The 26,391-nt window shown below is 42.4% G+C and overlaps 1 protein-coding gene across 10 annotated transcripts in view; it reads left to right on the forward strand.

The window, feature by feature from the left end:
- LOC133653831 (serine/threonine-protein kinase WNK2) overlaps window positions 1-26,391 on the forward strand; it is a 74,271-nt gene that overhangs the window by 44,478 nt on the left and 3,402 nt on the right. For 4 of the 10 annotated variants that reach the window (XM_062053559.1, XM_062053555.1, XM_062053561.1 and 1 more), the window contains 9 exons: window positions 19,355-19,447; window positions 19,891-20,639; window positions 20,923-20,980; window positions 21,051-21,085; window positions 21,247-21,908; window positions 22,105-22,340; window positions 22,481-22,699; window positions 23,193-23,291; window positions 25,386-25,430. In XM_062053559.1, coding sequence (XP_061909543.1) covers window positions 19,355-19,447; window positions 19,891-20,639; window positions 20,923-20,980; window positions 21,051-21,085; window positions 21,247-21,908; window positions 22,105-22,340; window positions 22,481-22,699; window positions 23,193-23,291; window positions 25,386-25,430 — 2,196 coding nt within the window. Of the gene's footprint in view, window positions 1-19,354; window positions 19,448-19,890; window positions 20,640-20,922; window positions 20,981-21,050; window positions 21,086-21,246; window positions 21,909-22,104; window positions 22,341-22,480; window positions 22,700-23,192; window positions 23,292-25,385; window positions 25,431-26,391 lie in introns of those variants that run through there. The other 6 variants (XR_009826778.1, XR_009826779.1, XM_062053556.1 and 3 more) reach the window with 6 other exon arrangements.

Consider the following 26,391-nt stretch of genomic DNA (forward strand, 5'->3'; position numbering starts at 1 on the left):
AGTCGCTTACGTGTGTCTGTTGAAGCCGCATATTACATGTGACTAGGGATGATGTTTGTTAAGGAATTATCGAGTTCGAGCCTATTATCGAATCCTCTTATCGAACCGATTCCTTATCGATTCTCTTATCGAGTCCAGATAGGTTGTTGTATATGGAAAAAAACACACAATATTTGGTTTAACAAAAGCTCACTTTTATTATATAATAAAAAAAATAAAATCTAATAAATAAATAAATATTGACTGTTACCCACCTAAAAAAATAAAATAAAATAAATAAATATTGACTGTTGTTACCCAAAGTATATTAAGTGGGATTTTTCAGAGAAACAAATATATACAGTAACACAAAAACAAGCTGTCTCTGTGATCACTATAGGTGTATAAATAATAATATAGTGTTAAATAAAATCAGTCCCTTGGGAACAAAACTGAAAATAATACAGCTCTCCAAAAAGTGCACTTCTGCTGCTATTTGACATAACTGTTTGTTATGATGCTTTGACATTTTTGCACTTTTTTTCTTTATTGAAAGAAAATTCTATGAAGAGAAAAGTTCTTTGCAAATGTGGTTACAATGCTAAAAAATGAAAAGTTAAAGCTAAAAAAAGAAATACACTTTATTGAGTTAACATTATTTCTTTATGGGGGAAAATGTTATGAGCTAGAGAATATAACAACTACACTACCCAGCATGCAACGGGAGTTACGAGCATGCGCGGTAGCCCCGAAAAGTGTTGTTGCATGTCGTCACCCGTGAAAGTAATCGTTAAGAACTCAGCCAACACGCCTCGTCTGCATTATTTATAATTAGACAGACAACACATCTACAGTGTGATTTTGTTTTGTTTACAAGGAAAGAAAAACAAAAGTTAAAAAAGGGAGATATGTTGTATATATATGTATGTGCTGCGGTTGTTTTAAGAACGTTGCGACAGCTGCCGTAAAGGAGGTGCGTTGCTAGCCTGGTTGCTATCTTTCCGGTTGGTCGTAAAAGTGTTTGTCATGTGTTTTACCCTGCTAAAATCTCTCAGTAAAGTTATTCGATTGATTATACCTTTTGTTTTGAACTTTATTACACCTTGGAGCGCTTTTTCCCGCCCATTGTTTTCCTGCTTCGCTATCTGCGCCTAATGACTGGGCTACGTGACGTCATTTCTTGTGATGTCCCACGGAGCATTTCTGGTCGGGACGGGATTCGAATAAAGAATCAACTCTTTTCCTTTACTATAGTGGTCTCGATAACGGGTACCGGTTCTCAAAAAGGGATTAGAGTCCGAGGACTCGGTTCTTTTCTTATCAAACAACCGGGAAAACCGGTTTCGAGTATCATCCCTACATGTGACTGTGCAGGCACATTGTTTGTACGGAGAAAAATTGGACGTTAAACCTCGTGCCCTCAAAATTATTGTCCTCAGTAATGTTTACGGGTGAAAATTGGGAGGGTTGGCAAGAATGCTTCAGCTCCGCACACAACGCTGTCAAGCGCCATTCATATAAAACTTGCGGGCCGCACTAACATTAAACGTTCATATTGAGGTGCGGGCCGCACAATAACGTCTCACGGGCCGCAATTGGCCCGCGAGCCGCATGTTTGAGACCCCTGATCTATTGTGATCACCACTACATAATAGTAGAAAACCAGACAAATACTATACTTTAAGACTGCATCTGGCACTTTAAATTGTCCAATGTCTCTGTATGTCCCTATGTTGACATTCTAATGTATTGTATTTCCGATTTATAGCCCTGATTTATTAATATTTGGTTTAATGTCTGTGTTTTTATGTGATTATCTTTAATACCTTATGAGGCAATAATGTAAAACGGTGCCCAAAACAAATTTCCATAACAATAACATTTGCCATGACCCTGACCCTGATATTAAATTTAGGCCAAAAATCTGTAAAATTTGCTTTACAAAATTGGGAAAACTATCGTGATAGAGTACAGCTGCTACATTCGAAGCGCAACATGGGGAGGGACGACTGTTCTACTCTATACTGTATAGCATAGGAGTCAAACTCTGGCCCGCGGGCAAAATTTGGCCCGCTGTGTAATTTCACTTGGCCCTTGAGGCGATATCAAGTTAACATTAGAGCTGGCCCGCCGATTATATACAGCGGCGGTGCCGCGGTAACACCACATTCACCGCTAATTCTCATACTTGCCAACCCTCCCGGGAGACTCCCAAATTTCAGTGCCCCTCCCGAAAATCGTCACGTCCACTTTTCATCCAGTCCAACGAGTGCTGGCCCAGTCACATAATATGTGCGGCTTCTGCACACACACACAAGTGAATGCAACGCATACTTGATCAATATCGATACAGGTTACACTGAGGGACGCTACAAGGTGTGTGTGGGGGGGGGCGCGGGGTTTGGTGGTAGCGGGGGGTGTATTTTGTAGCGTCCCGGAAGAGTTAGTGCTGCAAAGGGTTCTGGGTATTTGTTCTGTTTTGTTTATGTTGTGTTACGGTGCGGATGTTCTCCCGAAATGTGTTTGTCATTCTTGTTTGGTGTGGATTCACAGTGTGGCGTATATTTCTATCAGTGTTAAAGTTGTTTATACGACAACCCTCAGTGTAACCTGTATCGCTGTTGATCAAGTATGCGTTGCATTCACGTTTGTGTGCGTACAGAAACCGCACGTCTTGTGACTGGGCCGGCACGTTGTTAGAATGTATGAGAAGCGGACGTGACGACAGCTCGTAGAGGACGTTAAAGGCAGTGCCTTTAAGGCACGCCCCCAAGACTGTGGTCCGGGTGGACTACGAGATATAATGACTGATGAACACCTTCGTTCGATAATGAAGGTTGCCTCAGCTCAAAGCCTGAGCCCCGACGTTAATGAACTAGCTCCAAGAAAAGATGCCAGGTATCTGGCTTGGGCACATCAGATTAGATCAGTGTGTTGCAAACTGAGCAGTTTAAAGTCCTGAATGGTTGGTTTATTCATTGTTATTTTATTTTCAAATTTATTAGCCTGTGGAAAAAGTTAATGTTGATATTTACCTCAGAAGGCTGCAAATAGAAAAGAGTCATTCAATTTTTATTTCAATTGTATTTGATATGCCATTGATATTTTTTAATTATTATTATTATTATTTGAAACTCGATTTTGCATGTCACTATAAAGTTATATAAGCCTTGCTTGTTCAATATTCAATGCAAAACTTGTTTGGGTCCCTATTAAAAGGTTAATTTGTTCAACCTTGGCCCGCGGCTTTGTTCAGTTTTAAATTTTGGCCCACTCTGTATTTGAGTTTGACGCCCCTGCTGTATAGTAATGTAACTAATACACTAAAGGGAAGTGAAACAGCATAAATGGCCACTGTAGACAAATGGCAACTATTATATATGAAGGTTGGGAGCCATTTTGAGCCAAGCTTTGACAGCATTACGAAGCTGAATCTGACAAAGCGTTGGAACTAATACAGTAAAGCGTGTCTATAGTGACCACTCAAGGGCAACTGCAAAAGTGGCCACTATAGACAAGTGGCAACTGTATGCAGGTCGGGAGCCATTTTGAGCCAGGCTTTGACCGCATGACAAACTCACACATTGAAGCTCAATACGACAAGAAGCGTTGGATTAGTAAACACAAGGGATGAGATGTTAGTAACGGCAATGATTTACTGCTTGCTGATTCACTGAAAGCATGACAACAAATGAGGGAGAGTACTCATTGGCACCGAATAATATGACACGTAAATGGCCCATATGCGAACGTCCGTAGTGGATTATGTAAACTGCAAGCGAGCGTCATCGTTAATTGCCGTTACTTACCGTATTAAATTATTAAACTTAAATATTATGGAAAAAAATAAATTAATAGCAAGAAAAATGTTAATAGTCACAGCAGGTTTATTCTAAAAAGAGTAAACAAATTACTAACTGAGTCCCTATCAACAACATGTTTGCATCACTAACAAATGTTTATATTAGTGACCGATACACTAAGTGAAAAAACAAACTATTCCAGGATGCAAAATGAGTGGCCACAGGAAGGATTATAATTCTGGGGGCGGAATGTGTTTGGCCGCTGTAGATAGGGGTCCTCTAACACTGGTTTGACTGTATTTTCAAATAAAAAATGTTATGGTTAAGTGGGGGATTATGTCCTTCAACTTGTGCTGCATTTTAAGCTACATTCACACTGCAGGTCAATTCCATTTTTTAATTGTAAATGTTGTTAGGACTTGGTCAAAGTGTTGACCCCAGAATGCAGAGACGGAAGGCAAGATGGAATCAAAAAATGAGAGGCTTTAATTATGTCCAAAAAGGTTAACAAAAGGTGATGGGGCAGTAACGCACACCATATAACATAGCCAATAAGCGGGAACTTTAGAGGTCGGCAAGGGGAAGGGCCTGGGCACACTGAGCAAAGGAAAAGTCCACAATAGATATATTCTCCACCTCAGGGATGACAGAAAAAACACACGGAGGTTAGGTGTGTATGTAAGGGCGAAAAAACGTACCCGGACTTATAAAGGTCAAGCACCTGCATGCGGAACAGAAAACAATAACAAGCAAGGCACAGCTGTCTGTGCCACGCTTAAATAGTCCAAGAACTGATTAGCTGCAGGTGTGCCTCAAGGTCCGCCCCTCGCAGAGGAAGAGTAAACTGAAAAAAAGAAGCACAACAGGGAGAATCCAGGCACAAAATAAGAGGGAAGGCAGGAGAACAATAAAACACAACAATACCCCCCTCTTTAATGGACGCCACCTGGCGGCTTACCTGGCCTCACCGCAAAACGATCATAAAATGCAGCTAATAGTGTTGGGTCTAAAATAAGGGAACGAGGAACCCGGGATCGGTCCTCGAGGCCGTAACCTTCCCAGTCGACCAGGTACTGGAAACCCCTGCCCCTTCTCCTCACGTCAAGAATGGCCTTGACTGTAAATGGGGGATGACCATCAATAAGCCTGGGAGGTGGAGAAGGCACTTCCGGAGGACTCAAGAGGCTGGAGGTAACGGGCTTGAGCAGAGAGACATGGAAAGAGGGACGTATCCTGAGAGAGTCCGGAAGACGTAGTCGAACAGCAGAGGAATTAATTACTCGCTGAATGGGTTAAGGACCTATAAACCGTGGCAGTTTCTTGGAGTCCACCTGAAGAGGTACGTTGCGAGATGACAGCCACACCCTCTGATCGGGCTTGTATTCTGGTGTTGTGCTGTGGTGGCGGTTAGTGAGACACTGGTTGCGCTCTGAGGTGCGCGAATGTGCAGTCCGGGTATTATGCCAGTCTTGACGTACACGGCGCAGGTGGGCAGCCACAGACGGGACGGAAACCTGGGATACCAGGGTAGGAAAAGCAGGAGGCTTGTACCCGTAGTCGGAGTGAAAAGGAGACATGACTGTTGCAGAGCTGACAAGAGTATTATGGGCGTACTGGATCCAAGGCAGGCTGAATGCCCAGGAGGCCAGCTGATGGTGGCAAACGCAACAGATAGCGGCCTCCAGATCTTGATCTGACCATTTGTCTGCGGGTGGTATCCCGAAGAAAGATACTCCCAAAGACTTACAGAAGGCCTTTCAAACAACAGACGGAAATTGTGGCCCTCAATCCGAAACCACATGAACAGGGATTCCATGCAGCCAGAAAACGTGACGTACCAGTAACTCAGCAGTCTCGAGTGCAGAAGGCAACTTGGGAAGAGCGATGACATGGACCATTTTACAAAAACGGTCCACCAAAGTTAATCTAACTGTGTTGCCATTGGATGGTGGAAGTCCTGTGACAAAGTCCAATGCCACATGGGAGGGAGGGGATGGGAAGTGGGCACAGAAGACCAGCTGGTGCCCGATGAGAAGCCTCATTACGGGCACAAGTGGCACAGGCAGACACAAACCCCTTTACATCAGCTCTGAAGGTAAGCCACCAGAAGCGCTGGGACAGGAGAAAAAAGATATACGGGTTATTCCTGGATGGCAGGCGACCTTTGAGCTATGGGCCCAGTTTAGGACTTCCGGACGAAGCTCTGGGACCATGAACAAACACCCCGGAGGACAGTTCTTGGGAGAGGGAAAGTTCTTTAGCGCCTCCGTCACATGACTTTCAATGTCCCACTGTAACGCTCCCAGCACTCGTGACGGAGGGATAATAGCCTCTGCCTTGACCTCTTCCAAGGGGCAGGAGTATATTCTGGACGTCCGGGGCGGAAGGTCATGGTGAAGTTGAATCTGTCGAAAAATAGTGCCCACCTTGCCTGTCTCAAGTTGAGCCGTGGAGCGGTGCGAATGTAGGCCAGATTCTTGTAGTCCGTGAACACAACAAAAGGGATTTCCGAGCCTTCCAGCCAGTGCCTCCATTTTTGAAGAGTCAACACAACGGCGAGTAGTTCTCGATTGCCAATGTCAAAATTGCGTTCAGCTGGAGTCAGGCGACGGGAGAAAAAGGCGCAGGGGTGCAGTCTCTGGTTGGACGAGGAGCGCTGGGAGAGGACTGACCCCACGCCGGAGTCAGATGCGTCGACCTCAACAAAAAAGCTCTGGGACCATGAACAAACACCCCGGAGGACAGTTCTGGGGAGAGGGAAAGTTCTTTAGCGCCTCCGTCACATGACTTTCAATGTCCCACTGTAACGCTCCCAGCACTCGTGACGGAGGGATAATGGCCTCTGCCTTGACCTCTTCCAAGGGGCAGGAGTATATTCTGGACGTCCGGGGCGGAAGGTCATGGTGAAGTTGAATCTGTCAAAGAATAGTGCCCACCTTGCCTGTCTCAAGTTGAGCCGTGGAGCGGTGCGAATGTAGGCCAGATTCTTGTAGTCCGTGAACACAACAAAAGGGATTTCCGAGCCCTCCAGCCAGTGCCTCCATTCTTGAAGAGCCAACACAACGGCGAGTAGTTCTCGATTGCCAATGTCGAAATTGCGTTCAGCTGGAGTCAGGCGACGGGAGAAAAAGGCGCAGGGGTGCAGTCTCTGGTTGGACGAGGAGCGCTGGGAGAGGACTGACCCCACGCCGGAGTCAGATGCGTCGACCTCAACAAAAAATTGAGAAGTGTTAGGATGAACAAGAACCGGTGCAGAAGTGAACAGCAATTTGAGTCTATCAAAAGAAGATTGAGCTTCCGAGGTCCACAAAAAGGGAAGCTAGGTGGATGTAAGTCTCGTCAAGGGTTCAGCTACCCGAATAAAATTGTGGATAAAACGATGATAAAAGTTTGCAAAACCTAAAAACCTTTGGAGGTGCTTTCTAGAGGTGGAAGTGGGCCATTCAACCACCACCTGGATCTTAGCCGGATCCACTCGGAGTTGACCCCTTGCCACAATAAATCCCAAAAAAGGAACAGACTCTGAATAAAAAAACAAATTTCTCTGCCTTTACAAAAAGACGATTTTCGAGAAGACGTTGGAGAACTAAACGAACATGTTCAACGTGTTATTTGGGAGTGGGTGAGAAAACAAGGATATCATTCAAATAAACCACCACAGAGCGGTCGAGCATGTCCCGCAGGACATCATTGATGAGGCCTTGAAACACGGCGGGAGCATTGGTGAGACCAAAAGGCATAACAAGCCCTAATGTCCAATCTCTGATCCTTACCCCAGGCAAGTATACTCGAGAGTTGAACTCTAGACAACATCTGACCTGTAGCTGGCAGTCGAGGAGCAGGGTCGGTCGCTGGAGATCTGGATCAAGGAGAATGTGTAGCTTTAGTGCGACAGCGGGCCGGGCGAAGAGGACAGCGTGCGTCGAGATGTTGAGCTTTGCCGCAATATAAACATAGCTGCAAACGACGGCGTCGATTCCTTCTCAGCGGGGGAGAGACGATTCCCTCTAAGGTGTACAGGTTTCTCCTCCAATGATATTGATAAGGCATCGACATTGGGTATCGGTCCGATATCGGTCAATTTGACGAGCACCAGGACTCCAACTATATGCCGAGACGCAGCGTCCCTGCCGTCGGAGTTTCTCTCAGTGAGACGATTTTCAATCTCCACTGCCAAGGCGACGAGCTCGTCGAGACTGTTGGGGGTCCTAAGTGGAATCATCTGCTTCCAGACACGATTAGTAAGGCCGAGGGAAAATTCATCCACCATTGCGGAAGTGGGCCATCTGCTCTCAGCAGCGAGTCTTCTAAACTCAATGGCGAAGTCTGTGATGCTCCACTGTCCCTGTTGCAGCCGAAGCAATGACCGTGCCGCATCCCGTCCTGGCATTTCGCGCTGAAAAATGTTCTCCATGGCCTTGGCGAATGTGCCGTACGAGGCACACACGGGAGATCGACGTCCCCACTGTGCTGTAGCCCAGGCGGCCGCCCAGCCTGTCATCTGGGACGTGACAAAAGCCACACGAGCTCTTTCAGTGTAAAAAGAAGTGGGTAACAGTTCAAAATAAATCTCACACTGGGTGAGAAAGGGTCGCACGTCACCTGACTTGCCGGAGAATCGGTCGTGCTTGGAGAGTGGCGGACAAGTGGCAGGGGGGGTGTCGCCAGGTGACGGAATGTCTGCGGGTAGAGGAAGATTCAGCTGGACCGTTTGGATCGGCCGTGGGGGAGTCATCGCCTGCAGCGTGGTGAGTACATTACCCAGCTGTGTCTCCAGAGCATTAAGGCGAGTGTCTCGGCATTCTGCCAAGGCCTTGACGCAAGCCCCAAGAACGCCAAACTGTTCCTCTTGTTGGCCGAGTCATTTTGCCTGCTGGTGCAGAGCCATCTTGACTGGGTCGGTCTCCGCAGGGTCCATGATCTGGCTGGTTATTATGATAGGACTTGGTCAAAGTGTTGACCCCAGAATGCAGAGATGGTAGGCAAGATGGAATAAAAAAAGGAGAGTCTTCAATTAAGTCCAAAAAGGTTAACAAAAGGTAATGGGGCAGAAACGCACACCATATAACATAGCCAATAAGCGGGAGACTCAGAGGTCGGCAAGGGGAAGGTACAGGTGTGCTTCAAGTGTCACTGTTGTGGAGAACCGCTCTCAGACAGGGACAAGGCTGCCAGCCTCTGAGCCTATCAAACACGGTCTTGTCATGTAATGCAAATGTAATGCTTGAAAAACATTAATTTAATGTTTACAGTTAATTAAAGGAGGTTTAACAATGAGGCGCAGACATGATAGCTTGTGTTTGTTAGTTACCTGCAGTGTTAATAGGAATCGACAAGGGAATCGTCAACAGAACTGGCAAATGATTACCAGGAACAGTGGCGTGTCTCGGGAGTGGCCAGGGGTGGCACGTGCTACCCATAAAATCTGACAGGTCAGCCCAGGTGCCACCCCATTCAGAAGCGGAACAATTTGAAGCAGTGTTTTCTAAATGTAGTATGTGTACCACTCAGGCTCTATCTAGTGGTACGCCAAAGAAATGCCTAATTCAGTCAGGGGGTCCAAATGCTTTATCAATCAATCAAAGTTTACTTATATAGCCCTTAATCACAAATGTCTCAAAGGGCTGCACAAGCCACAACCACATCCTCGACTCAGATCCCACATCAGAGAGAAAAAACTCGACCCAATGGGATCAACGAGAAACCTTGGAAGGGACTGCAGATGTGAACTAGGGGGTACGCTTTTAAGGGGCCTTTTTTAGCTTTAGCAGTGCTATACTATCAATGGCGTTGCGCAGGGCGTCGTTAAAGTTGTTAGTGAGGTTATCGATAGAGCCCACACAAGTTGGGAATGGTGCCATTACCGAAGGCAGTAAGTAGGCCAGCAAGTCGTAGTTGTGACAGCATCAATGTTGCGGCTGCTAAAGCATTGGTTAATAGTAGCTCGTTGAAAATGAGTCAGAACTTCAAATTTTATAAGGTAATGATCGGACATTACTTTAGTGTACGGGAGTACCATAACTTTGGAGTTGGTGACACCCCGGAAAAGAACGAGGTCTATCGTATTACCGTTGCGATGCTTGGTTTAGTTTGTTATTTGTGTAAGACCACAGCTATCACTTACAGTCCGGAGCACCGCGCACGGAGGGCCTGACGGGATGTTCATATGGATATTAAAATCCTCCATTATAATTTTATTATCTGCGTCGTCACTAGATCAGCGACAAACTCTGAAAATTCACTGATAAAGTCTGAATAAGGCCAAGGGGGGCGATAGATAACAGCCAGATAGAGAGGTAGCGGTGTGACAGACCTCATAGTAAGCACCTCAAATCATTTATATTTATTACTTAGGTTAGGACTAAGGTTAAGGTTTTCATTGGATTTTAATGCCACACCTTTTAAGGGGACGGGCAATACATACACTGCTATAGTTAGGAGGAGATGCCTCATTAAGCGGGAAAAATGTATCTGGTTTTAGCCAAGTTTCGCTGAGCCCAATGACGCTAAGATTGTTGTCTCTAAAACCTCACTACCTAATAATGTTTTGGGAGACAATGATCTGATGTTTAAAAAGCCCGTATTATAGGTAGTGGACTGTTTTTAGGAATATTTGTTAATGGTATCCGTAGTACTGATATTAATAACGTTACGTTTATTTTGTGTAGTGCACCTTAAATAATTTCGATCACTTCCAGGAATTGATAAAATGGGGATCTTGAGATTATTTGCTTAGTGCTGGGACAGATTTAACGCGTCATAATTTGCCACCTCAGTAGAATTCATGTTCACCTTTGTCACAGTGACTACAGAAATAACATTATGTGAGTTATGTAATATTCTACAAGAAATGCTATGTGTGCAGGAATTTTCCAGCCAGGCGCACGTTAGTTTTAGCTCAACAGACTCCTCATCCGGACTAACAGACACTGTAATTGCCTGTGTCCGAGCTTGCTCTAGTGTAGTTAGTCAAATCTGACTCAAATAGTAGTCTACATTTCTGGAAAGAGTGATGGCGCCTTCCCGGTTAGGTTGAATGCCGTCCGTCCTCAACAAGCCCGGTTTGCTCCAGAAAGAGGGCCAATTATCAATAAACGTTAGTCCCTGTTCTCTACAAAAACTAGCGAGCCACTTCTTAAGCGAAACTAATCTGCTATACCTCCCATCATTGCCTTTCGCAGGCAGGGGGCCAGAGACAAGTACTCAATGCCGAGACATTTTTCAAGCGGGATTACAAGTCAGAGCTATGTTCCTCTTTGTAATCTTTGTCAGCGCCCTAAGACTAGCTTCAATGTCAGGTGCTCTAGCCCCAGGAATACACTTAATTATGGTTAAGCTGTATGGTCTGGGTGATGGAGTCTCCTATGACTAAGGTGTAGTGTCCGGTAGACTAGGGTGTAGGACTAGCTAAAGGGCTAAACCTATAATGCGTCTCAACCAGTTCACCGTGCCTTGTAGGCCGCTTAGGACTGCTACAAGCTGGGCGAGTTAGCTCGCAACAGCTAACGCTAGTAAACACATCCGCGGCGTCTAAAGTTACGAAATTACTCTTAGTTACTCTTAGTTATTCTAGTAAGGCCAACCTATACATGAGATCGGTTCACGAAGAGCAGGGAGCCATACTCACGTTGTTTCTTGCACCGAGTAGAGTTGTTGCTGTCTTCGAAGCAACAGCAGCAGCATGAGGGAGCAGACCCCTTCGGAGCGCAGTTGCATTCAACCGCGACTAGCTTTGCTTCGTTAGCTTAGCAGATAGCTAGCTGAGAGAAAGGGGGTGAGACAGAGAGTGGGTGCTTTGTAAGCTTGATAAGACTACTAACAGGGATGGCGTGGCGAAGTTGGTAGAGTGGCGGTGCCAGCAATCGGAGGGTTCCTGGTTACTGGGGTTCAATCCCAACCTTCTACCATCCTAGTCACGTCCGTTGTGTCCTTGGGCAAGACACTTCACCCTTGCTCCTGATGGCTGCTGGTTAGCGCCTTGCATGGCAGCTCCCGCCATCAGTGTGTAAATGTGTGTGTGAATGGGTGAATGTGGAAATACTGTCAAAGCGCTTTGAGTACCTTGAAGGTAGAAAAGCGCTATACAAGTATAACCCAGTTATCATTTATTTATTTATAAATATGTTTGAGAAGGAATAAAAAAAGCTGTAAAACAATTAGAAGCACACAGGTAGAAAGTTAGCTTTTCCGCTGTAGCGAGCGGCAGCATACTTTTCCGGTACATGCTGCAGAGACTCATTATATAGGTACTAATTTGAACAACCTTTTAAACTCGTGGCCCAATTAATCAAAAACCAACTCAGAATAATAAAATATTTCTTACAAAAACACACAATTGGCCCACTAAACTATGTGGACGTCATAAAAAAATCAAAAATACACCCATTTAACCCATTTAGTAGGCCTGAAGGGGATTTTGTAAAACACTCCACATGTTTGACACATTTTAACTGCTTGATGGACATCAATAAAAAATGGATGGATGTTTTAATATTTCTGATTGATTACAAAACTTAAAAGGAGGTGGTCAGGAAAATAAAGAAGGTAGGAATAGTTCACATACTCTTATATGTAATGATTTTCAAATATACTTTGTATTGTAGTGGTGGAAAATGTTATCCGGCGCGCACATATTGGCGGGCAATCTTAATCTGCAAATTTGGGCCGCACATATTTGGGTGGCGGGCATTCTTTTTTGATTGATGACTGATAATGAGCAGCCAGGTTTTAGACGTGGTCCTTCACTAAACTTAAATAATTTTAGTTATATTTTTTTACACACGCGTGTTTGAAGTGTGCGCATTCATCTTTTCATATCATTTCATATCTTTTGTTATTCCACTGTAATTCTAGTTCTACTCAGTCCAGGTAATTTATTTGTTGTGCATAAATGGATAGATGGTTACTCTTAAAGGTACGTTGTGTAATATTTTAAAGTATTCTGTTGCCAGCAATGTGAAGAGTGGATTTGAATGAGGACCTAATGTGTTTAAATTTAAATAAGTTCATTTCTGTAAAATATATTTGTTTAAAGCTACACAGTAGCCACTAATGTTGGTGTCAACAAAATAACATCTAAAAATTTTTTTTAACAATACATAGATAGAAAAGCAATATCAAAGGATATTCCTATGAAATGCTATACATAAACAGTACTACAATCCATCCACCCATCTATTTTCTACCGCTTGTCCCTCTCGGGGTTGCGGGGGGTGCTGGAGCCTATCTCAGCTGCATTCAGGCGGAAGGCGGGGTACACCACACAAGTCGCCACCTCATCGCAGGACCAACACAGATAGACAGACAACATTCACACTCACATTCACACACTTAAGCCAATTTAGTGTTCCCAATCATCCTATCCCCAGGTGACACAGGGCTTAGTACATGTACAATACGAAGGTCCTTGGTTAGACCCCCGGGGTTTAGGGTATTTCTGTATGGAGTTTGCATGTTCTACCCGTGACTGCGTGGGTTCCCTCCGGGTACTCCGGCTTCCTCCCACCACCAAAGACTACAATCCATCATGTATAAAATAAAGAATACAAAGGAATAAAAAATAATCATTTGTGTAGTAGCATTTCAAGCTTGTTTTTAAAAGCCCTTACATTATTTGACTCCTTTAATACATGAAACAGCCTATTCCACTAGGAAGCAGCTCTGTACAAAACAGTTTTTTTGCATAGCACAGGTTCTTGCTCTTGGTACAACAATGTTGTTTGTCTGTTACAAACATATATTTTAGAATGTACGATTTGTGGCCTTGTAGTAGTATGAATAATAGAAACAAATATCAGCTGGTTATTTTAGTTAGTTGATAAGTTTTTATCAACATATAACCATGATAGATTGTGGCGCATACTGTCAATACTCGTCTGGGCATTTCAGGGCCAATCGTGTGGCCTTATTTTGCATAAGTTGGAGCTTTTTAATATCTTTCTTTGGAGCGCAAGACCAAATCAAAGAGCAATAATCGAAATGAGACAACACCAACGATTGTAAAACTTCTTTGTTTGAAAAATCAGTCATAAAATAGGCACATCTTCTAATAACAGAAACAGTCCTGCTCATTTTGGACAAAATCTTGTTTAAATGACAAGACCAATTCAATTGATTATTTATGGTTAACCCGAACAGATAAGTTTCATGCACATGTTTCAAAGAAATAATTTCAAAGTACCAGTAAGTGACAGAAGATGTACATTTTTAAATGTATGTTTATGGCACAGAATCATGTATTTTGTGTTACTGTTATTTAGAACATGGCCATTACTGTCAACAAAACTGGATACACAGTCCAGTTCACTTTGCAGTACATTGTAGTAAACTGTATTTGTATTTTGTGCCAACTGTGGAGAGTTGTCCAACGTAATGTAATAGCTCAATGCTTTGCAATATTGTGTAACAGCAGTAAGGCTGAAACGACGCGTCGACATAGTCGACGTCATCGGTTATGTAAATGCGTCGACGCCGTTTTTGTGCGTCGACGCGTCGCATAATTACGTCACACTACCGTCATGGCGGAGCGCAAAGCAGACTGTGCGAGCGAGGGGAAAAACGCATGCCAAAAGTCGTCAAAAGTGTGGGAGTATTTCAATACACAGCCTAATAATGTTGTTGTATGCTGTGTGTCGAGCGGAAATGGCCTATCATAGCAGCACAACGGCTATGAACGAACATTTGAAAAGAAAACCATCAACTAGTCAATCGTCCGCGTGAGCATACGTTGTCATCATTACACAAAAACATGAATGTGTCATTTGTATCTGCTAGGGGTGTAACGGTATGTGTTTTGTATTGAACCGTTTCGGTACGGGGCTTTCGGTTCGGTACGGGGGTGTACCGAACGAGTTTCTAAGCTAAAGCTAACTTTAGCTGCTAAAGTCTTAACAAGTTGCTTTGCTCCTCTGCCTCTGTCTCAGCACGCAGCCTTATCCCACCCATACAACCATCTGATTGGTACACACGCAGCATTGTCCCACCCACACAACCATCTGATTGGTACACACGAAGCATTATCAGCCAATCAGCAGTGCGTATTCATAGCGCATGTAGTCAGCGCTTCAGCGTCGAGCAGATAGGTGTTTAGCAGGTGAGCATCAGGCAGCGGACTCTCCCCAAATGATAATAAACACCTCCCAGTCAACTACTAGTAACATCACTATGAGCTCGTTGACCTACTAGAAACTTACACTGCAGCTCAGCTCGCTCGCAGTCCTGGTTTGAGGTGAAGGCTAATTACCTCTCAGTTCCAGCCACATCGACCCCTTCTGAGCGCCTATTTTCAGCTGCTGGGAATATTGTAAACAAGAAAAGAAGCAAAGCAAGTAGACATGCTAACCTTTCTTCATTACAACTGTTAGTCACTCACTGGAATGAGTAGAATTGGTTATTGTGTTTTGTGTTGGACTGGATGTTTATTTTGCACATTTTAAAAGCAATACTTAATGTTTACAGTGCTCCAGAATATTTAGATTGGCACTTTTTTGTATTGGATGTTTATCTTTATTTTTGCACATTTTAGCAAATAAGCAATACTTTCACTTTTGTTGAAATGTTTACACTGTTGTTACAGAATATTTCGTTTTGCACTTTTTTGTATGGGATGTTTATCTTTATTTTTGCACATTTTAAAGCAAAATAAGCAATACTTTTACTTTTGAAATGCTTATACTATTGCAGAATATTAAGATTTGCACTGGATGTTTACTTTTATATTTGCACATTAAAAAGCAAATAAGCTACTTTTAATTTTGTTAAATGTTAAAAGTTTTAAATGTTTACATTGTTACAGAATATTTTGTCATGTTGTTGTCAATGTTGACTGAGTGGCCATACTTTTTTTTTTGTAAATAAAAGCCATGCCTTTTGAAAAAACTGGCCTTCTTTTATTTTTTTCATCTTCATTTTAAATAAAATCAAATAAAAAATAATCGGTAAAAGGAAAAATAATCTATAGATGAATCGAAAAAATAATCTATAGATTAACCGATCAATCGGAAAAAAATAATCTATAGATTAATCGATAGAAAAATAATCGTTAGCTGCAGCCTTAAACAGCAGCAATTGTTTTACATGAAGAGTCACTCCATACTTGGTGGTAATAACCGTGGTAAACAACTATGGTACCTACAGCCGCTCCTGGGGTAGACTGACTGTTTTATGGGTGCCACTCCTGCAGAACTAGGTGCCACCCCTGGGGAAAAAAAGTCTGGACTTGCCCCTGTCGAGCAATGAAAAAGAAAGATTTGTTTTGATTCCCATCCCTTGTCACGATTCTTGACCAAAACAGAGAGTCGCGAAGCTAAATGTCTCGATTACTGTAACATATTATTTTCGGGTCTCCCTATGTGGCCCCATAGATCTTCTGTGCCAGTGCATTGAGCAAGTCAAACACTGGATGTGCCAAAATTTCCTACAACTAAATGAAGATACAACTGAGATAATTGTTTTTGGTGCTAAAAAAGAAAGGTTTAAAGTCATCCAACACCTTCAATCACTGTCCCTGAAAACCTCAAATAAAGCCAGAAATCTTGGGGTTATTTTAGATTCTGATTTACATTTCGACAGTCACATCAAATCAGTAACAAAATCGGCCTACTATCACCTCAAAAATGTAACAAGACTTAGAGGGCTCATGTCAGCTCAAGACCTAGAAAAACTTGTACATGCCTTTATTACCAGTAGGCTAGACTATTGTAATGGTCTCCTTGCAGGTCTTCCCAAAAAAACTGTCAGGCAGCTACAGCTTGTTCAGAACGCTGCTGCTAGAGTTCTAACAAAGACCAAAAAATGTGAGCACATTACACCAATTCTTAAATGTTTACATTGGCTCCCTGTACATCAGAGATTTGATTTCAAAATCCTCCTGCTCACATATAAATCACTACATGGTCTAGGGCCGAAGTATATCACTGATATGCTCCCACTATATAAGCCCTCTAGATCACTAAGATATTCTGAGACCAATCTGTTAGCGGTTCCCAGAGTAAACTCAAATCAAGGGAGAGCATCATTCAGTCACTATGCAACAAATAGCTGGAATAAACTTCCTGAAGATGTCAGACTTTCCCCAACTATGACTACTTTTAAAACTAGACTGAAAACTTTTATGTTCACCTTAGCTTTCAGCTAAATTTAAATTTTGCTTTTAATTTCTTTCATTTCACTTTGTTGTCTGTGAAGCACTTTGAGTCTGCCTTGTGTATGAAAAGCGCTATACAAATAAAGTTGCCTTGCCTTGCCTATGTCTAGCATTAAAAGATTACAGTTGGTACAAAATGCGGCTGCTAGACTTTTGACAAGAGCAAGAAAGTTTGATCATATTACGCCTATACTGGCTCACCTGCACTGGCTTCCTGTGCACTTAAGATGTGACTTTAAGGTTTTACTATTTACGTATAAAATACTACACGGTCTAGCTCCAGCCTATCTTGCTGATTGTATTGTACCATATGTCCCGGCAAGATGCATTCAAAGAACTCCGGCTTATTAGTGATTCCCAGAGCCCAAAAAAAGTCTGCGGGCTATAGAGCGTTTTCTATTCGGGCTCCAATACTATGGAATGCCCTCCCGGTAACAGTTAGAGATGCTACCTCAGTAAAAGCATTTAAGTCCCATTTTAAAACTCATTTGTATACTCTAGCTTTTAAATAGACCCCCTTTTAGACCAGTTGATCTGCCGTTTCTTTCTTTTCTCCTCTGCCCCCCTCTCCCTTGTGGAGGGGGGAGTTACACAGGTCCGGTGGCCATGGATGAAGTGCTGGCTGTCCAGAGTCGGGACCCGGGGTGGACCGCTAGCCTGTGCATCGGTTGGGGACATCTCTGCGCTGCTGACCCGTCTCCGCTCGGGATGGTTTCCTGCTGGCCCCACTATGGACTGGACTCTCACTATTATGTTGGATCCACTATGGGCTGGACTTTCGCTGATATGTTGGATCCACTATGGACTGGACTTTCACAATATTATGTCAGACCCACTCGACATCCTTTGCTTTCGGTCTCCCCTAGAGGGGGGGTTACCCACATATGCGGTCCTCTCCAAGGTTTCTCATAGTCATTCACATCGACGTCCCACTGGGGTGAGTTTTTCCTTGCCCTTATGTGGGCTCTGTACCGAGGATGTCGTTGTGGAGTGTGCAGCCCTTTGAGACACTTGTGATTTAGGGCTATATAAATAAACATCGATTGATTGATTGAATGGTGGATGAATGTGCAGAAAAATGTGAGCGGTGAAAAGAAAATGTTTTAAAACTCCTGTCAATGTATACACCACTCCTGGCTCTGACTCCTTAACTGCATGCACATTCCTCAAAACAGAAGTCAAAGCAAATGCCCCACAAACTGAAATATCAAAAATGATTGCACTTATCCTTCCTAATCTCCTACGCAAAATAATTTGGCAAGGAAAATGTTGACTCCGGTTGCACAAAGTGTTTGAAGTTTTCACTCATTCGCTACAATTTAGATCCACATGAATTGGCGCCTCGCTTACTTACGTATACACACTGCAGCAAGTGCCGCCTAATGTGTTGTGAGCATGCTGGTCGCTTAACGGACCCCTTCACATAATTTTTTTTTGTAATGTGAACGTGAATGACTACCGTATTTTTCGGATTATAAATCGCTCTGGAGTATACGTTGCACCGGCCGAAAATGCATAATAAAGAAGGAAAAAAACATATATACGTCGCACTCGAGTATAAGTTGCATTTTTGGGGGAAATTTATTTGATAAAATCCAACACCAAGAATAGACATTTGAAAGGCAATTTAAAATAAATAAAGAATAGTGAACAACAGGCTGAATAAGTGTATGTTATATGACGCATAAATAACCAACTGAGAATGTGCCTGGTATGTTAACGTAACATATTATGGTAAGAGTCATTCAAATAACTATAACATATAGAACATGCTATACGTTTACCAAACAATCTGTCACTCCTGATCGCTAAATCTGATGAAATCTTCTTCCTCGTTGTCGCTCCTGGTATGCGCCGCTAGCGTCCTTTCTTTCTGCTGCTTGATCGCCGTTTTCTGCTGCATATTTCACTACGTCCAGCTTGTAATCTGCAGTATATGATTTCCTTTTCGGTGCCATTTTTGTTCAGCCCTTCTCAGTTTTTTTTTAAATGATCCATTTTAATAGCTACGGCAGTATCACATAGCAGTTAGCATCCCATGACCCACAATGCACTTCTGCCATGACCCTCCCCCGCCAAATTCTTATTGGTTGACGTGTGTGTGACGATTGCTGACATTTTCTTTGTCTCTTCCGTGAATTAGATAAATAATATTATTTGATATTTTACGGTAATGTGTTACTAATTTCACACACAAGTCGCTCCGGAGTATATGTCGCACCCACGGCCAAACAAAGAAAAAAAAACTGCGATTTATAATCCGAAAAATAAGGTACATAAAAAGATTAGATTTTACAAGCACATCCCCGCGACCCCGAAGGGAATAAGCGGTAGAAAATGGATGGATGGAAGCACATCCAAATTGTGGATCATACCCTGGAGTGTGAACATAGCCTAATCTTTAATTCTTCCATTCTGTCCTTGGCAGTCCTTCACACTGGCAAGCGCTGGTTTATCATCTGCCCAGTGGCTGAAATGCCTGTCCAAGGGAAGACCCCTTCTCACAACTCAACTGACATGGGTATGCTAAACACAGTGGCTTGACACCTACTGAACACTGAGTAATAATTATTGTATCTTAGGTGCACTTACACAATTGTTAAAAAAAAAATGTCACAATGAATAATGTGTTTGGATTATTTAATTGGACTATTTTATAGCATCTGCTGAGTAAAATTAATCATTTATGCTCTATTGTTCCTGTTAGAAGACAGATACAAAAATGTTGTGTTTCTTCTTGGGCGGTCAGTTACATAATAGATAGCCTCTGCAGTGGTGCATGGCAGCAAAGAAGGCAAGATATACTCAAGCTGACAGAGCTTTATGGGTGAAGACAAGAAATGACGTAATACTGATGAACAACAAAAACTCAGTTCCTATTCCCACCTCTTTTCTATGGCCTTAACTGCTTCTAGTCCCATTCTTTTCAGCTCTTGATTAACTCTTGGTTTTTATATTTTACAGAATCGGAAAAGTCTGCTACGATATCTGTGAAACCCATCAGAAACACACCTGCATGTTCTATTGCTCATACATCTTTATCTTCACAAGACCCTTTGCCCATGTCAGTGCAACTTAAAGACCAAAACACTGACAAAGCCCATGTCCAGCCACCCGAGTCCACTGTCAATAAAACCAAACCCAATGTTGTGGCTATTAGCCAGAATAACACCCTTCCTAATGAAAAACCTTGCATCTCTGCTGTGTCTATAGTAACTGACATCCCATGCTGTGCTTTCGTGCCACCAGTTTCTCTGGACGTCAATACTATTAATAAGGTAGCTGGTTTGGCTACACAAACTACTCATGCCAACCAGACCAGTCCAACTGGGGACCCACCCTTGCAGCTGACCACTCATCAGTCTGTGGTCCTCCAGCAACCCTATCCCACACCTATACCGCCGGCATCAGTCACCTCCCAACCTCAAAGTCCAGCGCATCAGACTTCTGTATCATTAGACCATCTACAGCCAGCAAGTGGGGGGCCTGCAGAGTCGGACAGTGATGGTCCACGTCGGGTGGAGTTTGTTTGCACCATTAAGACATTGGATGAGAAGCTGAGGAATCTATTATACCAGGAACATGCAACCTCTCAGCCCTCCAGTGCTGTGTCTGACCCGCATACCTCCAGCACAGAAGCGGTCAATTCAACATCTATTTCAGATGGCCATAGCAGTGAGGGCCCACTTGCCAAAAAACAGGGGGAGCCATTGGTAAACACTGAAGTTGTGTGTGTGTGTGTGTGTGTGTGTGTGTGTGTGTGTGTGTGTGTGTGTGTGTGTGTGTGTGTGTGTGTGTGTGTGTGTGTGTGTGTGTGTGTGTGTGTGTGTGTGTGTGTGTGTGTGTGTGTGTGTGTGTGTGTTCACGTACACATGAGCATTTATTTGTGTGGTTGTGTTTTAGTACGACAGCATCACAGACTTGTGGCACTATTGATTAGACTTTTGCAAGACGACTTTTTTGGGCTTACACACGCATCTCTGTTGTTTATCTTAGCCTCAGATTCCTGAAAGCCCAGAATGTGTGGGTGCACTAAGTGACTCTGTTTTGGCAGGTAAGTAATAAACATTTTGTGTAATATCTTGTTTTTTATGAAAAGTGATTTTTTCTTTCTGCTCTTTTAGCTACTAACACAAGTCTGAACAGAAGAGATGTGACTGTAAGTTGTGCTTCATGTAACTCCAAATGCTCTCTTGAAGTAAGAATTGACTTACCAGTATATTTGCTCATTTAGATTGCCGTGTGAGGTCTGTGACCATTGCTGCATTATGTTTAGTTGAACCTCTCTTTAGTTGAAGAATGAAAATGTCTTTCTTTCAGGTAGGACCCACATCACCAAATGCAATTTGTCATGTGGAAAAAAGCAATCCTGGGCGCAGCACCTGCTGCTCCCCGATGCACTCTAGTGGTTCCCTAAAGTCCCACAGCAATGGCTCACAAACAAATACCAAAGACGATGTAGCTGGCAGAAGATTATTTTTGAAAGCTGCAACCAATGAGAGCACTGGTGCCTCCAGACCCAAAATTAATAACCGCTTCTCTGCCCCACCAAACCTCTATCAAGCTACCCCTGTCTCCAGCACTGATGTCACACCCCAGCATATACCACGGGCCATGACCATAGGCACGCCAACCCATCACCACTACCACCACCACTTGTCACACCTCCACTCTGATTCTGCAGATGAGGACAGCGTCAGCAGCAAAGCTCCTCCTCTAGCCAATGCTAACTCCTCAGCTCATCCTCTACCCGAGCACAGTGGAAGCGACCTCATGAAGAGGGCAGTAGCCTTTCTTAAGCGATCTGGTCGGAGCAAAAGCGAGCTGAGTACTCAATCACCCAGACGACAGCCACAGGAAATGAATGGTCACGCTCCTTCACTTTCTACAGGACATACGCAGTCCTCCTACATCAGCAGTGACAATGACTCTGAGTTTGAGGATGCAGACGTGTGGAAAGAACTACAGGAGCTGAGAAAAAAGTAAAGTAACTGACACCCAGAGCAACACCAATGTAGTCAATGTTAATGTACAAACGAGCACATCAGGATAGAACAACTATGTATCTCTGTGTTAAAAATGCAAGCACATGTCTGATTGCATAACAATATAAATCGACTTATTTTTGCTGTATAGTAAATATGGTCAATTCATTTCAAACTGCTTTCTACATTTTAGACACATGAAGGAATTCTCTGATCTGCAAGCATTTCAGAGGAATGAAATTGAACGTCTATACAAAGAGCTGGGAAAATCTCCGCCACCAAATGTTGGCCTGCTTTATTGTGCTCCTCCAAGTGGACGAAGACGCAAAGCCAGTAAACACAAACTAAAGGCTGGAAAATTGCTCAATCCAATGGTGCAGCAGCTCAAAAGCAATCTTACTAACACCAACACTACAGTGGAGAGTAAAGGTGTGTGGGTTTAGCATTGATGGCGTGACAGCATGGGAGTGCACTGCATAGGCATCACATTCAGCAATGTCTGAATAATGTTACCCAGTTTTTTTTTTTGGTTGCAAATGTTTTTCACCAGTTTCTTATTTTGCACCTAGGTGAAAGTACTGGCAGTTCGTCTGGATCTCCTGCTAAAAGTTTGATTCTTTCTGATGGTTCTGCCCACTCCAGTGGCAGCTCCAGCTCTGTCAATCAGCAAAGCACAGTCCCGCAGCAGGTCCACACCCAGCAACCCTGTTCTTTGAAAGGCTCTTTCTCCTCAGACAACATCTACACTGGGCAGCACAATGACGGGATGACAAACTTAGCAAACCAAGGTAAACATTACAAGAGCCTACATACAGTTTATGAGATATACATTAATATATTGACATATATGCAACATTGGGAAAACACTGAGCAATGTTAGAGTTGTAGCGTTGTCTCTAGCAGGACCACACAGTATGAGGACCAACCCTGATTGACACCAAAGTGATAACCTGACAATTGATGTTTTAACTGCAATCACAGATTACACTTTCTACACACTGATATATTTTGATAAGTCAGGTCACTTCAAAATCTTTTATAAATTATTTTGAACTTAAATATGTGTGTTCCTAGGAAAAGTAGGCTCTATGAGTAGCTGGTATAGATGTGTCATAAGTGACATCAATCAGTTCCATTAATCACTACTGTTTACTCCTTGTCGGCATCATTTGCAAGTGCTTTTAATAGTGTGGGTTTCTCATCTTTTATCTTTGTGCCCTTTTTTTCAAAGTATCTCTCTTGTTTCTTCTCTTTTTTTCCCTCTTATATTCATTTTTACAGGCTGGACGGTTTACCACCAAACGTCAGAGAGAGTCACCTATAAATCTAGTAGCAAACCGCGCACTAGATTCCTCAGTGGACCTGTGTCTCTGTCCATCTGTTTGTATTTGTTCCTTTCTATTTTCTCACTCTCTCATTTCCATAATCTTTTTTTAATGTAACTTGCGGTCAGCCAATTGTCTTTTAGCATGGTTCACTTACCGTTATTGCTGTTGGCAGACATTTATCAGCCAACCTCAAACTCTATATTTTTTAATGTCCTCTCCATCAGAAGATTTGTGTAATGCAACAAAATCAAATTGTTTTGAATTGATCAAATTAGCTATAAATCCCAGGATATACATAGCTTGTGCTGCTAGAAAATGTTTCCTTTTCATTTTCAAGTGGTTATATGACATGTCTGGAAGAAGAATCTCTTTGTCATTGCACAAGTACAACAAAATGTCATTTTCCACACAATCCCGTTCAAGAGCAGACAAACATAGTACAGGGAGACAGAACAGGAACGCTGATGGGTCGCTACTTGCGGCGCCCCGTGAAAAGGTGGGAAAAGGTGGATGCTGAGGGCGGGGGGCAAGTAGGATGAGTTAAAAAAAATCGATCTCAGACAGCGGAAAGGGGCAAACTGGGGCCAAATAAAAAACCTTGATAGCCGATAAGTATATCACGGTTATTTTGATAGAATACTACCTTACAAATTATGGAAATATACACATTTTTGGAATTTATGACCTTGGAGGACAGAAAGCACAACAATGTTTTAAAAGCTGTATTAAAAAATTGCTGTAAAGGAGAATCGCTATTTTAAGAGAGGTTTCAACATTGCACTATTTAAGCGGTAGAAATTGGATGGATGGATGGATTACATTAGAACAATATGTTAGAATGTCAAGTCACTATGATTATCCAGCTTGTTACTACACGATGTTTGGTTTGACAAAAATAATAATTTACTTGCTTTAAATGAGCTGCACATTTTTTATTTGCTTGAGTTTAGATTCTAACACTGCAGTTAGGAAAAATAGAATAGTTTTAGTGTACATTTTCAATACATTATTACATGTTTAGAGAATCCAGTTATAAATGATAGCTTAAAGAATGAAAAGGAAACATTTCAAGGATGTGCACATTTTTGCGTGGCCACAAAATCCCAGGCTGGTAGTAACTTTGACATCATTGTTACCTACTGCCTTTTCTAATCAGTCATTTTTCACAGAACCACAGTCACATCCATAACCTTACATTTTATGGGTATAGCATCCACCCACACACCTAAGGATGCGTCATGCAGTGCTTCTGGCTTTTAAAAAAAGAAGCAAACCCACAAACAGTGCAGCTAGATCTCTCCAAACATGGGGCTTTAGTTCTATCTTTAACAGGCAAGATAGTGTATTTGTAAGTGAAACATTGCCAAAACATTTATTCACGCTTTTATTTGTTGAGGACTTCCTCTCATATTGTATAACATTCCCCAGTTCAGTCATCACATGAACACTAACACAAAGCTCAGCCATCCTCTTTGCTAAGGTAGACGAGAGAGACTCTCTGTCCCTCATGTTTGGATGGAGATGACGTGCATGATTCAGGCACCAGGCAGGGCACGGTGGGAGACTTGCGCCGCTAAGTGAAGGGCTGTATCATTAGTATTGCTGTATTATCTCCTTACTTTTTCTCATCATTTTTGCATGTTTTTGACCTTAGGTTAAAAGTACAGTAGTTATCTGTGTGCTATTTCGATTTTTAAATTATAGTTAAACGGGCATTGTCACAATGACAAACCGGATTGTTTTGAAATTCAGGCTTACCAAAGCTCCGATCATCCTTTCTGAGCGAACATTAATATTCTTCTGAATGCAAAATGTCCAACACTTCCTTCTGACAGAGAAAAATACAGGTGATAGTGAACATATGTTATTTTAACTGTCCAAATGTCAGCTTAGATTTGTAATCATTTTGCGCCAATATAAATATAATGCAAATACATCGTTTTAAATCATTTAAATAAAAAAAACTGCAATTCCTTCAATTTCCTTACAGATTTTAAACACCTTGTCTTCTTTTGCTCTTTCTCTCTCTGTCCCACTGATCGTTTTGATAGCTGAATGTGCTGTTGAAGCAGCTTGTCCAAGTTCATGCCCTGTGCCCTCTTTGGCCTAACTCTTTTTTGTCTTTTGCTGTTTTAACTCTTTATAGGGTCCACTCTGAAACGACTATGTCTAGGCAAAGAGCGCAGTAGTAGTAACTATCTCATTTACTTTTTTATAGTCTTTCCGTCTCGTGTGTTATTTTGTGCACTTGCGTTTCTCTTTTATTTCTCAGCACTTGGAAATATAGTAGTTGGTGTTTTTTGTTTTGCATGACAGTGTTGTTCTAATTTTGTCATTGCTTGCATGTAAGAGACATTTTATACTGATTTGTGACAGCTATTGCACGGATATTCAACTGACGGCCCGGGGGCCAACTCCAGCCCGGTAATGACACCATACCGAGTTCAGTTTAAAACCTGGGAGACAAACATTTTTGCAGCAAATTTCTAAAAACACACATATGCTCCTGTTGTGTAGAGGAACTTGGACCACTGCACTGGAAAAAATGCTCCTTTTTAAAAAAAAGTAAAAACAATTATTACAAGTTATTTTTGCTTGTAATGAGCAAAGAAAATCTGCCAAAATTGTCTTGGTAAGATTTCTTGAAAGAATACATTATATTCAAGCTTTAAAAACCTAAAAGTGATCGTATGTGGGCTCTGTACCGAGGATGTCGTTGTGGCTTGTACAGCCCTTTGAGACACTTGTGATTTAGGGCTATATAAATAAACATTGATTGATTGATTGATTGATCTTGAAAATAGCAATTAAAACATATTATTAGCTATACTTACTAGTATTGTGAAGTGTTGTGTCTTAACAAATTTGTGATGCGCAAAAGTAGGATTTTTTTCCGTCAGAAGATTTTTTGCCTAAAAACAAGTTACGTCTCACTGAAAAATTACTATTCAGGGGATTGTGACTTGTATTAAGTTTGTTCAGATATTTTGACTAGATATTAGAAATATATAGTTGGTGACATTGTGAGTTTTTCCAGTGTTAAGTTCAAAGTTAAAGAGCCAATGATTGTCACACACACACTAGCTGTGGCAAAATTATTCTCTGCATTTGACCCATCACCCTTGATCACCCCCTGGGAGGTGAGGGGAACA

This window comes from Entelurus aequoreus, linkage group LG07 (assembly GCF_033978785.1).
Source record: "Entelurus aequoreus isolate RoL-2023_Sb linkage group LG07, RoL_Eaeq_v1.1, whole genome shotgun sequence".
Classification (NCBI taxonomy): domain Eukaryota; kingdom Metazoa; phylum Chordata; class Actinopteri; order Syngnathiformes; family Syngnathidae; genus Entelurus; species Entelurus aequoreus.